The sequence below is a fragment of the Neovison vison genome, chromosome 10 (assembly GCF_020171115.1).
Source record: "Neovison vison isolate M4711 chromosome 10, ASM_NN_V1, whole genome shotgun sequence".
NCBI lineage: Eukaryota > Metazoa > Chordata > Mammalia > Carnivora > Mustelidae > Neogale > Neogale vison.
This window is the reverse complement of record NC_058100.1, coordinates 53,857,429-53,871,944: the sequence shown is the minus strand read 5'-3', so window position 1 is coordinate 53,871,944 and position 14,516 is coordinate 53,857,429. Positions and strand designations below refer to the sequence as shown.

At 43.2% G+C, this 14,516-nt stretch overlaps 1 protein-coding gene across 1 annotated transcript in view; it reads left to right on the top strand.

Annotated features, from left to right (window-relative positions):
• Positions 1 to 3,440: 3,440 nt before the first annotated feature.
• AXDND1 (axonemal dynein light chain domain containing 1) overlaps positions 3,441 to 14,516 on the top strand; it is a 112,300-nt gene continuing 101,224 nt past the window's right edge. Inside the window, exons 1-4 of the mRNA XM_044267314.1 lie at positions 3,441 to 3,510; positions 4,064 to 4,254; positions 6,767 to 6,939; positions 8,160 to 8,263. Of these exons, the coding sequence (XP_044123249.1) occupies positions 4,161 to 4,254; positions 6,767 to 6,939; positions 8,160 to 8,263 (371 nt within the window). The 5' untranslated portion in view covers positions 3,441 to 3,510; positions 4,064 to 4,160. The remainder of the gene's footprint in view (positions 3,511 to 4,063; positions 4,255 to 6,766; positions 6,940 to 8,159; positions 8,264 to 14,516) is intronic.

The window sequence follows — 14,516 nt, the reverse complement described above, 5'->3', positions numbered from 1 at the left end:
ACATCAGAACATTCTTCCCATAGAAGCATCATCATTCTAAAAGCGAAGAAGTCTTCTAATCTACCCTGCTCTGGCTCTAGCCACCTGCTTCTGCAGGGCCAAAGGACAGGGAAGGGTGGAGTTCCTTCAGAAATAGCATGGGTCTCTTTCTGTTTCTTGGACCAAGTGAGTATTTTTTGGCACCAGGGCAGAACCATGGTGTGGCAGTTTTCCTTAATTAATTTAATGAAGTTGAGGGTCTTGACCCTTTAGGCTCAGCTTGCATTTGGACTCCAATGAAGGAAGTTCATGAAACTTAAAACTGCAGTACCAGTTTGTAACTATACCATGAGAAATCAATGAGGTTGGCCACAATTGCTCTGTATAAGGCCAGTTTATGGTATGATGAGAAGGAGGAATTTCTTCTAGAGTGCATCAACATCACATGCCAGGTACTGCGCTGTGTACCGAAGATACGCTTGTGAACAAAACCAAAAGCACCATCTTCCATATGCACACTCAACGTGGAATCAGAAGGAGGGGACTTAACTGAATGATGACGGAACAGACAGCTGAGGCATCATCTCGGTTTTAGGAATGTCCTCCTGTGGAAGCAACACTAGAAGTTACTCTTCCTGAGAGATGGTTGGCTGGGCAGTGTCTGGCTGACTTTTTCAGTGTCTCCTTCATAGCACTTAGGGATACCTTCAGTGTTCAGCTACACTAAGTACAAATATTGGCTTCTTCCCAGTCAGACTCCTTCAGGAAGCTATGCATGCTATTTGTAAGTGCCCACGAATGAGTGTGTAATCCTTGTGCCCACACTTAGAAAGGGAATTGGTGAGGCGTGCCTCAGTTGGTTCAGTCAGTTAAGCATCCAGACTTGATTTTGGCTCAGGGCGTTGAGACTGCACTGAGCTTGGATCTTCAGATTTTCTCCCACTCAACACTTTTTCTCTCTCAAAAAAAACCAAACAAACAAACAAAAAACCCGGAATTGATCAAAGAGATTGGTGCAAATGCACTCCTGCTTTTCCCCCAGCTCAGGGCATGTTCTGTGATCACACTGCATCTCCTCTGAGGTACTCTGCTTGAAGCTGGAGGTCCCTAGGGCTGAGCTGGGTGTGTGCTAAGCTGCCACAGAATTCAGTCAATGCCAACAAGCTCAGTTAGCCCTGTTTGTTACAACTACGTGACATTTTTACCATCATAAGGTTTTCCAACCTGCTCATCATGACCTGAGCCGAAGGCAGTGGCTTAACCCACTGAGCCACCCAGGCGCCCCTGATGTCTTTTTAATACCAAAGGTCTAATCACTTAACCAAATTCGATAGATTTTTTTTCTATGTGTCCTTGAATCTGTTCACTTGCCTTTATCTCTTCTATCCATCCCCTACTTAGATACTTTTTAAAAACTAGGTTAAGAATATGAAAGATTAGTTACCTTGGTCTTCCAGTACCCAAAGGCTTGATAAACTTTAAGAGGAGTGCTCAAAATTTTAGCATCTCTGAATTCAGTTAGTCTTCTGGTTATGGTTCCAAACTAGAGTGTAGAGTCAACACCACCAGTGAGGAAGGCAGAAGGCAAGCTGAAGGGACGTTACCTTCCACCGGCTTTGCATTGCTTTTGCCCTTCACCTGCTTGATCACTGCCAATCCTTAGAGGGAACTAGGTATGTGCCATATGAGTGCTGTGTGTCCTCTGTTGATTTCTTGGAAAATCTAGAGAAAAATGAGTGATGGGATAGGGCTAAAGGCTAAAATGCTCAGCCAGCCAAGGTGTTTGAGTAAGAATTACAATGGGCCACAGAGATTGTGTATTTTTTTTTTTAAGATTAAAAAATAATTTATTTGATGGGTGCCTGGGTGGCTCAGTGGGTTAAGCCGCTGCCTTCGGCTCAGGTCATGATCTCAGGGTCCTGGGATCGAGTCCCGCATCGGGCTCTCTGCTCAGTGGGGAGTCTGCTTCCTCCTCTCTCTCTCTGCCGCTCTGCCTACTTGTGATCTCTCTTTGTCAAATAAATAAATAAAATCTTAAAAAAAATAATTTATTTGACAAAGATCACAAGTAGGTAGAGAGACACGCAGAGAGACTGGGGAAGCCAGCTCCCTGTTGAGCAGAGAGCGGGATGCAGGGCTCAATCCCAGGACCCTGAGATCATGACCAGAGCAGAAGGCAAAGGTTTAACCCACTGAGCCACCTAAGTACCCCTGTGTGTGTTTATTTTTTAAAAAAGATTAATTTAGAGACCAGGATGGGGGAGGGGAGGGACAGAGGGAGAGAATCTTCAAGCAAGAACCCCCCTCCCCAACACTGCAGAGCTCACTGGGGGCTCTATGCCACAACCCATGAGATCCTGGCTCAAGCCAAAACCAAGAGCTAGATGCTTAACTGATTTTCAACACTTAGGTCATATTTTTCATTGCTATTATCCTGAAAACCAGAAACCAGAGACCAAATCCATCAGCACAGGAGAAATGTCCAGTTGATTTTCAAAACACCACATAGTTTGGGCCAGGCACCGTGCTTGGTACTAGGGAATAGGAAAGTTGGAAAGATAAGTTACCTTCCCTTCTAAAGTTTATTTGCCAGACTGGAATCACCTGGACACTGGGATTCCACCCGCACTCTTTGGCATTAAGGCTCCCCTACCCTTTTTTTTTTTTTTTAAGGTATTGAGTGGTATTAGGGAATTTGTTCATAATATTGCTAGGATTCTAAAAAGGTGTATTTTATTTATTAGAGAGTAAATCAGCAGGAGCAGGGGGAAGAGGGAGAAGCAGACTATCCCTGAGCAGGGATCCCCATGTGGGGCTAGATCCCAAGACACTGAGATCAGATCTCAGCCCAAGGCAGATGCTTAACCCACTGAGCGCCCTCAAGGTTTCATATTAATAGAAAATGATCCCCGTGACGGTAAGGGGCAGGACTTCGGCTCCTCCATGCTAGTGCGTTTATGCCATTCTTTCCTGAGAACATCTTTTTGGGAAGCCCCAACTATTTTATTCGGGTTGGCTCATCCTAAAGCGCAATCTTCTTGCCTGCCTCCACCCAAAAGCAGCCTCGACCTACGAATGCCGTCAGGGTGCTGGGTGCGGGGTGGTGCGGGTAGTGCGTGGGTGCCCAAGGAAGCCTTCACCAAGAGGTCAAGGGCAGGGGCAGCATCCGCAAGGAAGCCTCAACAGATGGGAAAACAAGAGCTTTTGGTTAAGTTCATTTTGAATTTGGCTTTTTGGGGCGTGTGTGTGTGTGTTGTTTGTAAAAATAGGAAAAACAACAAAAAAGTGGGAGAGAGCGATGGGAAAACAAATTTCTCACAGCCTGCTAGCTCCAATCCGATGGCTGGCGCCTTCCCCCGGAGTCGCGAAGGTCGTCCCCGGGGGAGGAGGGAGAGCGACCCGGGCCCCGCTGGCGCCTGCGCACTGGCGACGACCTGGGGCGGAAGCGCCGGCATCTACACTCTTGCGCCTTCCGTGAGAACCGCCCGATTAACTATGTTTGTTTTCTATGGCTGCTGAACCTATCCCATGGTGAGAAATACCGCATCCCCGGGGGTTGGGACTCTTCGCTATCCCCCTCCTCCGCCGGTACTCCGAAGACAGCCCCCCGTGAGGGCGGCCAAAGCTCGGGGTCCTGGGTTTCTATGGCGACACGCAGGCGCTCCGGGAAAGGGCGAGGCGCGATGTCTGGCGGGAAACACAATCGGCCGGTAGCGGCTGTCTCGGTTTCCCATCTCTTCTGGTGAGCGACGCGGCGCGGACTCGGCCCTACCCCGAGTCCTTGCAGCTGGTGTGCCCCGGGGTCCTGCGTGGGGCGGAGGTGGGAGGCCGCGGAGCCCAGCTCCCCGCCCGGAGCCGGGGCGCCCTCCGGGTGGGGCCAGCGGCCGGTGGGTGGCCCGAGCGTGTCCTTCCGGGCCTGGGCCCGGACCCCGACCCAGCCGCAGGCTTCTCCGCCGCGTCAGGTGACCTGAGAGAACGCGGAAGCCTCCCCAAACAAGGATAACGCACGCCAGAGGAATTCTAAACTCTGATCCTAACACAAGCACTAAATGGGTCTCTCTCGTTTTCTTTCTTTTGCCTGCAGGACGGTCAGATCCCAGTAGGGGGCTGATTTGTTTCTAAGTCCGCTTTCTGGAGCGGTATTTCCAATGACCAGAGAGTGGTAGGAAGCCTTGACTAATATGTCTCTTCCGAAAACGTCCTCCACATCGCTAACCTCCATGTTAACGCCTGAGGGCAAAAAATTAAAAGTCTCTGCATCCAAGGAGGAGACAGGTAAATTTCTTCAAGGATCCCGCAGACACAAGTAACCATGCTGTGGACGGAACTCACAGCCCCTTCCCTGTTCGGCCGGATCTTGAGATTTCGGGATACCTTAATTAGTTTTGTCATTCTAATACACTTGTTTCAACAAAATCAAAAGCCATTCCTTTTATAGTACTTTTGAGTCAGAGCCCGGCCTCAGTACTCCACCTAAAGACTGTACTTTTTTTTTTTTTTAGATTTTTAAAAAATGTTATTTTTTAAAAAGGTTCTATTTATTTATTTGATAGACAGAGATCACAAGTAGGCAGAGGGACAGGCAGAGAGAGGAGAAGCAGGCTTCCTGCTCAGCAGAGAGATGTTCAGATGCGGGACTCGATCCCAGGACCCTGAGATCATGATTTGAGCTGAAGGCAGAGGCTTAACCCACCGAGCCGCCCAGGCGCTCCTGTACTTTTTTTTAATATGATGATGAGTTTTATATTGTTTTAAAGCTTCTTTTTAAAGGTTTATTTATTTTAGAGAGAGAGAAAAAGTGGGGGGAGCGGCAGAAGGAAAGGGGGAAAACGCAAGCATAGTCCCAAGTGCAGACTGCAGCGGCAGGGCTGGATCTCACCACCCTGAGATCATGACCTGAGCCAGAATCAAGGGCCATATGCTCAGCGGACTGAACCACCCAGGAGCCCCTAGTTTTATATTCACCCTGTTTTAGTTCCAGTAGTTGCACAAAATTATTTTTTTTGTAACTGGTATCTGACTTTAAGGAACCAGTTTGTATGAGGTTTTAATAATTATTCTAAATAACAGTGGTTCCTTAAGATTTTCATTCATATAGAGATAAATGCAGGTCTGCTCTAGAATAAGAATCAGTTAGACTCATCCCTACTCCCATTATGCCAAAACTCCCTTTAAAGGGAGACTGTGCTAAAGTCCCATCCAGCTTTTTTTTTTCCCCCTTCCTATTTCTTGTGATATTCTACCTCCATTTCAAACATTCAAGAGATAAAGAGATTTGGTAATGGGAACTTTAGAACTTTTGCTGATGAACAGGGAAGGCATGCTACCTCCTTATAGAAATTAATGATGAGGGAGCAGAAGGCAAGCTGGGGCAAAGTTAAGCTGACACCTGAAACCCACCCAGCACCTACCTGCTACTGGGTGGGATGTGTGTGACACTCTTCAGATACTGCTGGCTGCCTTAAAGCCAAGGGAAGGGGAAAAACAAATGGTTAACTAACAGAGATCACAGTCCCACCAGACAGGAGTCTCCATCATTTTACCAGTGTCTTAGTGATTTACAAGGAAAAAGCATTTGTATCAATAGTGTAACTTTCAGAGACCCATAATTCAATTTTCTGGAGTCCTAACATCACCCTCTTCCATGAGTGATGTGGGAAACAGAGGCAGAAGGAAATGTAAACAAAGTTAAGTTTCTTTACCACCTGCTACTTATTGACAGAAAGTTGTAATAGAAAGATACAGCATTCCTCCAAAAACCTCCCCAAACTGACTTAATGTTAATGCCTTACTAGAAGAAAAACACTGTAACTCAGCATTAGCCAGGCCTTCAGTATCCTATAAATCTTTAGCATATCAAAGTCCTTTGGACACCTCCCTTTTTCCTTACCTCCTCCAAGTCCCAAGTATATCATCAGCCATTCCTCGAAACCCGAGTTGCAGCCGCTCTTTCTGCCCACGGGTCCTGTCCCCATACTTTAGTACAATCACCTTTAATGCACCAAAGACATCTCAAGAATTCTTTCTTGGCTGTCAGCTCTAGACCTTATCAACATTCCAAAAATATATCATTAACATAAGCCATACTTTGTGAGGGGCATAGATTAGTGGAGAGTGCTATAAGCAACAACCCCACTCTCCTTGCCTTTTCCTGTTTGTCCCCATTCCCTATCTTTACAACAACTCTGCCCTCCTCAGGCTGAACGGAGTACTCTCCGTATGGTTCTTACTCTGCCGTTCGCTCAGATTATTCCACTCTCTTCATTTCCACCAATCCTCATTCTGCTTTTATTTTTAACCGGACTCCGATCCCTTCCACTGTAGAAATGCCCCAATTAAATCAGTTCTTCTCACCTTTGAATTTACATAGAAATAATTACTAAATAATTTGACAGTTTCAAGGAGAGGTTTCTTTTCTTTTCACATCAAAGGGGAAATAGGCATTCCCATCATATTAAGGCTGGTCCACTTAATTGGGCAGGTGATGTGAATTTAATTTTCGATTTTGAATTTGGAATAATGGAGGTTCATCTTTGTGCCTCGGTTTTTGAAACTGTGTGACGTTAGTGTGAGGAGGGAAGGCAATATGAGGGTTTTTTGTTTTGTTTTGTTTTGTTTTTTTTGTCTAGATGATGTTCAGTATTTAAAATACTGTTACTATTCTTGGCAACCAGAAACAGTGTTTGCTCTGTTAGAAACTTACAGGTGGTATTGATGAGGTAGCCTGGGAATCTCCAACTAATTACTGAAAACTGCACCAAGTTTTTCTTTCCTGTCACTTTCTTAGGACTTCCTGAACTAAAGGGGAAAAAAAATATGGTGGATCGTTCAAAACCCCTTCCTACATCCCTTCAGAATGAGTTCATCCCTGAGGAAGTTCTTCTTTCTCTGACCTATGCCGCCAATGCTGGTCCTTGTCCAGAAAACTTATTGCCCCCTAAGAAAACTAAAACCCCAAAAGTGAGTATATACCTATACGAAGTACATGGGAAACCCGTCTCTTTGGTATCCAGTTCATTAGGTATTCACTGAGCATGTTCTTTGTTAAAAACCAAAATTCAGCTGAGTAAATTTCAGGAGCATTATAATTGGCTTTATTCAACAATTCATGAATCAGACTGCATCCCATATAGGAAGTAGAAAGGAGTTCTGAGAAGTTGTACAAAATAGAGGTTTTTTGTTTTTGGCAGAAAAGGGCAGGGACAGGGATGTCAGAAACAAAACAAAGGATTATTTTGGGCAAGATCATCTTCTGGGGAAGGGTGGGAGCCTTTCAGGCTGATTACCTCCTTTGTGCTGATCAGGAACTTCCAGATGATTGGCTTAAAAGGCCGCTCTTGGGAGATGCTAGTTGCTTTGCTGATGTGAGGCTTAGCACAAATGCCTTCAATTTGGGTTTGTTCTTTCTTTTTTTAATGTTCTCTCTCTCTCTCTCTCTCTATATATATATATATATATTTTTAAAGATTTTATTTGTCAGAGAGAGAATGCGCAAGCACAAGCAGAGGGAGTGTCAGGCAAAGGGAGAAGCAGACCCCTAGCTGAGCAGCGAGCCTGATGTGGGGCTCGATCCCAGAACCCTGGGATCATGACCTGAGCGGAAGGCAGAGGCTTAACTGACTGAGCCACCCAGATGTCCAGTGTTACATATTCCTGATTGTCTTTCAACATACTTTAAAATTAATTTCCTAGAATGAAAACTAAAATCATTTGCGCTAGTGTTGCCAAGGAAATGCTATTTAAAATGTGATTTACGGGACGCCTGGGTGGCTCAGTTGGTTAAGCAGCTGCCTTCGGCTCAGGTCATGATCCCAGCGCCCTGGGATCGAGTCCCACATAGGGCTCTTTGCTCGGCAGGGAGCCTGCTTCTCCTTCTGCCTCTGCCTGCCATTCTGTCTGCTTGTGCTTGCTCGCTCTCCCTCTCTCTTCGAAAATAAATAAATAAATAAATCTTAAAAAAAATTGTGATTTACCTAAGTGATCATTATTACTGCTCAGTCTTGATATTTTTCTTTCACTTTTGAATTGTCCCAGTTTCTGTTTTTCTGCATAGTATTGATTAAGCATTCTGCTTTCTCTTTTTTTTCCATGGTCTGTCCAAATGCCTTTCCAAAGGATTAACAGATTTCATTTGACTAGAGCTCCCTCTGCTGTGTATTCATGTATTTGCTTTTTCTTAGGGCACTCTTCCGCGTCAGACTGACCAAGTCTGGTATCACCCTATTCGAAGAAATAAGTTCAAATACCTGATTGATCATCCTGTTTCCCTAACTGGTGCCGGAAGGTAAAGAAGGCAGATGGTAGGGAGGATGCTGATGAATAGAGTCGTTTTCTCATTTCTTGGGGAGGGGCACAGTTTGGAAAATTACAGAATCAAAGATTTTATTTTATTTTAATATATTTCTTAAGATTTTATCTATTTATTTGAGAGAGAGAGAATGAGGGAGAGAGAGCGAGCATGAGAATAGGGAGAAGCAGACTCCCTGCTGAGCAGGGAGCCAGATGCTGGACTCAGTCCTGGGACTCCAGAATCATGACCTGAGCCGAAGGCAGTCACTTAACCAACTGCGCCACCCACGTGCCCAGAAGCAAAGAATTTAAAATTTGAAGTTTACAGTATCTTTGTTGATCAGAATACAATCTGAAGAAGACACAAGACCATCCTTCTGTGTGTAGGATTATTAACTCTACTGGCTTTTGGTTTGTTTAGATTTGCTTTTTGCATGTCTTTGTGTCCTTGTCTTTGTGTCCTTGTCCACTTGCTCCTCTGTCCCTTGTTGTACCCTAGTAAAAGGGACAAGATCCGAGAGGCAGAGTGCCTTAGAGTGCCTCTTTCATCTGCATGTTTAAGAAGAGTGAGGTAACATAGCTTCATGAAAACCTTGAAAAGCAAGTGCTTACTCCTTGGTTTTCCTCTCCACCTTTAGATCAAATCAGAAAATACTATTTGTTGTTTTTACATCATTCCTAAAAATATTCTGACTGTCCCGGGTTTCCCTGTGAAGATTGTGACCAGCTCATTTCCTATGTGTAGTCCATTCATCAGTTGCACGCCCCTCATGAGATATTATTTCATTTGAAAGCAGTAATATGTAATATTATCACACATTAATGACACATTAATTTGGAATAATAAACATTAACACATGCATAAGTTATTTAATCTTTCTGAGTTCCATTTTTTTTCATCTGTAAAAAGGGAATAATAGACTTAGTCCATTTTGTGGACCTTCCAGGGATATTGTAAAGCACATATTTTAAAGGAGATAATGGACAGTGCTATTTATGTATGTATGTATGTTTGTATGTAAGCTCTACACCCAACATGGGTCTCAAACTCATGACCCTGGGATCAAGAGGCATGCGCTCCACTGACTGACCAGCCAGATGCCTCTATACAGTGCCATTTAAATATAAGTTATTATGGGGCACCTGAGTTGCTCAGTGGGTTAAAGCCTCTGCATTCGGCTCTGGTCATGATCCTGGGGTCCTAGGATCGAACCCCACATTGGACTCTCTGCTCAGCAGGGAGCCTGCTTCCCCCTCTCTCTCTGCCTGCCTCCCTGCCTACTTGTGATCTCTGTCAAATAAATAAATAAAATCTTTTAAAAAAGTAAATAAATATGTTATTACTTAGCGATGTCTCAGTGCTAGAAAAAGTGGCAGGAAATTAGGCTATTAATTTTTGTGTCCTGGGGCTTAAGTGTCAAAGTATCTGTATTTTATTTTATACAATTATATCATGGTTATAATTATCACTAGTTATGATTAGTAGTTATGAGATGTTTGAAGTACTTTGAAAAAAATATTAAGCTATATCTGAATACAGCAGTAACCCAGTATTAAAGTTTTTTTTTTTAAAGATTTTATTTATTTATTTGACAGAGAGAGATCACAAGTAGGCAGAGAGGCAGGCAGAGAGAGAGGAAGGGAAGCAGGCCCCCTGCTGAGCAGAGAGCCCGATGCGGGACTCGATCCCAGGACTCTGAGATCATGACCTGAGCTGAAGGCAGTGGCTTAACCCACTGAACCACCCAGGCGCCCCCAGTATTAAAGTTTTAATGTCAAATGACTTCTGACTTAGAATTTTGAAACTGTGATCTGTATTGTGGTAAACAGGGTAATGGCCTCCCTACAAAATGTTCTCACTGTACCTCAGAACTCGAATATATGCCTTACGTAGCCAAGGAGATTTTGTGGACGTGATTAAATTAAGGACCACAAGATGGTGAGATTAACCTGGATTCTTGCATTGGGCCCAACCTAATGGCCCGAGTCTTTAAAGTGGAAAAAGAAGGAAGTTGAACAGGTCAGAGATGGAGGAAGACACAGTGGAAGTATGAGAGAGAAGGAATTCAGCCTACTATTACTGGCTTTGAAGATGGAGGAAGGGAGGACACAAGCTAAGAACTACTGTTGTCTTCTAGAAGCTGGGTATGGCCCTCAGCTGGTAACCATCAAGGAAACAGGGATCTCGTCCTAGAACCGCAAGAAATTGAGTTCCTTCAACAACTTCAGTGGGCACGGAAATGGATCTTCCCCTAGAGCATTCCAGAATGGAATACAGCCCTGTCAACACCTTGATTTTAGCCTGTGAGTCCTGTGTTGGACTTCTGACCTACAGAACTATAACATAATAATTTGTGTTGTCTAAGCTGCTAAATTTGTGGTAATTTTTATGACACCAGTAGAAAATTAATACACATGTATAACTAATGGTATTTATAACAAGAGGTAACTTGTCTGGCAACCTTAAATATTTAGAGCACAGCAGTAAAATATAAAACAACCTAGCAATAGCCTCTGAGTAATACTTTTCGACAGCTTTATCAGTCAGAATTCAATGCAGAAAATAAAATTTTAAGCGGTAAATCAAGTGTTTACAAAATTCTTGGAAGGGCTAGAGAAGCAGGTATGTAGCAATACTTTTGGGAATAACTCTCAGAACAGGGTGGAATTAACCTGCTATCCAGGCTGTTACCTCCAAGGCTGTCACTAGAGTTCAGAAGTGTGCCCACTTGAATAGACATTTGTACAAAGAAGGTAAAAATGGGCGATATGCACATGAAAAGATGCTCACCATTATTAGCCAGAAGCAAATGGCAATCAAACCTGAAAAGATACTATTTCTCACCTACTAGGATGACCAACGCCAACAAGCAGACAATAACAAGGATTTGTGAGGGTATCGACATCGGAAGTGTCATACGTCCCGGTGGGAATGTAAAATGGAGCAGCCTTGTCAGAGAATAGTTCCGCAGTTCCTCAAAAATTTAAACATAGGCTTACCATATGACCCAGCACTTCCACACCTAGGTTTATACCCAAGAGAATAGACAATATGACTGCACAAAAACAGAATGAATATTCATGGAAATATTATTCATGTACCCCAAAAGTGGAAACAAACCAACTGTCCATCAGTTGATGAAAAAATAAACAAAATGGCATATACAATGGAATATTCTTCAGTCATAGAAAGGAATGAAGAAGTACAGATACTTGCTACAACACTGATGAACCTTGAAAACCTGCTAAGTGAAGGAAGCCAGTCATAACAGGGCACATGTGTGTTTCTATTTATATGAAGTGTCAGGATAGGGAAATCCATAGAGACAAAAAGTAGACTGGGGGTGGGACTGGCGAGAAGAGTGGAGAATTACTGCTGATGGGTAAGGGTTTTTTTGGGAGGGATGATAAAAATAATCTGGAATTAGACACTGGTGATGGTCATAACAACCTTGTGAATATATTGAAATTGTAAATTGTGAATATAGTAAAAACTTGTAAACTGTACTCTTTAAAAAGATGAATTTTATGGCATGTGAATGATACTGCAATTAAAAAAAAAAAGTCCCTTAACTGTGATCCAAGGATCTGGAAGCTGAAATCAAGAAGCTGTCCCTGCAGTTACTGCACTGCCCCTATGGACTGGGGTAACTGGACAGTGGATTCTGGAATGTTTCAGGAAAACCACTTTTTCATGATGATGTTGGTAGAATCTGCCAAAGACATGACAGGAAAGCGACTCCGTTTTACTTCTACCTCTGAAATCTTGCAAAAGTGCGTCTACTTGCAGAAGTTAGTTCATACCCAGAACCCTAGCTGCAAGGGTGTCTGGGAAGTGCTTTCCAACCATTGAACTCAAAGAAGGACCCAACACACACTAGGGCCTGCCATATTCCAGTACTGACTTAGGTGTCAAAAACATAACCAGACTGTCCTCAGGACACTTCTAACTTCATAAGTCATTACCTGAATTGTCAAGAAAAGATTATATTGTGTTACATACACTCTGCTTAAGGAAGCTGTCAAGTTTTAAATACATTTTAGAAAGACCGTGTTTTTTTTTAAAGATTTTATTAATTTATTTGACAGAGAGAGATCACAAGTAGGCAGAGAGGCAGGCAGAAGGAGAGGGGGAAGCAGGCTCCCTGCTGAGCAGAGAGCCCGACGTGGGGCTCGATCCCAGGACCCTGAGATCATGACCCGAGCCGAAGGCAGCAGCTTAACCCACTGAGCCACCCAGGCGCCCGATGGTGTTTTTTTTAAAAAGCATATCTCAGCTCTTTAGAAAATCGATCTCTCTGAAATACCTCATTCCTTGACGTCAGATAAAAAGCATGCTTATGTGTGAACATAACCAGTGATTATTTGAAGAAAAATTTGAAGTATGAACTCAGTGTAATAAACTGGGGGATCCAGTTTTTGTGTTACGGCTAGGAATCAAAGTGGTTTTTTTTTGTTTTTGTAAATAAAAATAGATTTTCCAGGGGCTTCTGGGTGGCTCAGTGGGTAGAGCCTCTGCCTTCGGCTCACATCATGATCTCAGGGTCCTGGGATCAAGCCCCACAATCTGGCTCTCTGCTTGGCGGGGAGCCGGCTCCCCCCACCCTGCCTGCCTCTCTGCCTGCTGTGATCTCTGTCAAATAAATAAATAAAATCTTAAAAAAAAAAAAAAAAGATTTTCCAGAGGAGTAGAGACAAGTGATTTACCACAAGAGTTTTATCAGAAATAAAACAGATTTTTGAAAAAATACTTTATTTATTTAGTTGACAGAGACAGAGAGATCACAAGTAGGCAGAGAGGCAGGCAAAGAGAAAGGGAGAGGAGAAAGCAGGCTCCCCCCACCCTTGGGGTAGAGAGCCCAATGCGGGGCTTGTTCCCAGGACCCTAAGATCATGACCTGAGCCGAAGGCAGAGGCTTAACCCACTGAGCCACTCAAGCGCCCTAAAACAGATTTTTTTTTTTTAAAGATTTTATTTATTTATTTGACAGAGAGAGATCACAAGTAGGCAGAGAGGCAGGCAGAGAGAGAGAGAGGAGGAAGCAGGCTCCCTGCCGAGCAGAGAGCCCGATGCGGGACTCGATCCCAGGACCCTGAGATCATGACCTGAGCTGAAGGCAGCGGCTTAACCACTGAGCCACCCAGGCGCCCCAAAACAGATTATTTTTTAATGAGATTTACATACCAACACGTAAACCAAATGTTACCTCTAAAAATAAAGATAAAAAGGGCGCCTGGGTGGCTCAGTGGGTTAAGCCGCTGCCTTCGGCTCAGGTCATGATCTCAGGGTCCTGGGATTGAGTCCCGCATCAGGCTCTCTGCTCAGCAGGGAGCCTGCTTCCTCCTCTCTCTCTCTGCCTGCCTCTCTGCCTACTTGTAATCTCTCTCTGTCAAATAAATAAATAAAATCTTAAAAAAAAAGATAAAAAAATAAAAATCAAGTAAGATAACTGATAATTTTTATTTTTTTATTTTTAAAAAGATTATTTATTTATTTGACAGAGATCACAAGTAGGCAAAGAGGCAGGCAGAGAGAGGGAAGCAGGCTCTCTACTGAGCAGAGAGCCTGATGCGGGGATTGATCCTAGGAACCTGAGACCATGACCTGAGCCAAAGACAGAGGCTTAACCCACTGAGCCACCGAGGCACCCCAATAATTTTTATAATAGAAATATAAGAGGGCCCTATAATTACTTTTTGAGAAAATTTGACAGTTACCAAACTGACATTTCCTTTACAAAGATGTGTATGTGTATGTGTATGTATATGTATATGTATGAACCATTCATGTTTTTATATAACAAAGTTGTGTTGGCCAATTTCTAGGAGTTATTGGTGTGATAGTGACTAATGTCCCATAATCCTGAGAGCAAGTTTTTAAAAACATAACTTTATTAAAAAAACTTTATTGAGATAGTTTTGACAAAAAATTGTGAATATTTAAAGTGTACAACTTAGTGTTTTTGTAAATGTATACATTATAAAAAGAACACCACAATCAAGCTAAAGAACTTATCTGTCACCTCTATATAGTTACCATTTGTGTGGATTCGTGTTTGTGTGTGTGTGATAAGAAGATAAATTTAAGATCTGTTCTCTTAGCAGATTTTACATATACAATACAGTATTGCTAACTATGATCATTGTGCTATATACATTATATCTCCAGAACTCATTCATCTTGCATAACTGAAACTTTTTGACCAACATCTCCTCATTTCCCCTTTCCTCCCAGTGCCCTCATCTGA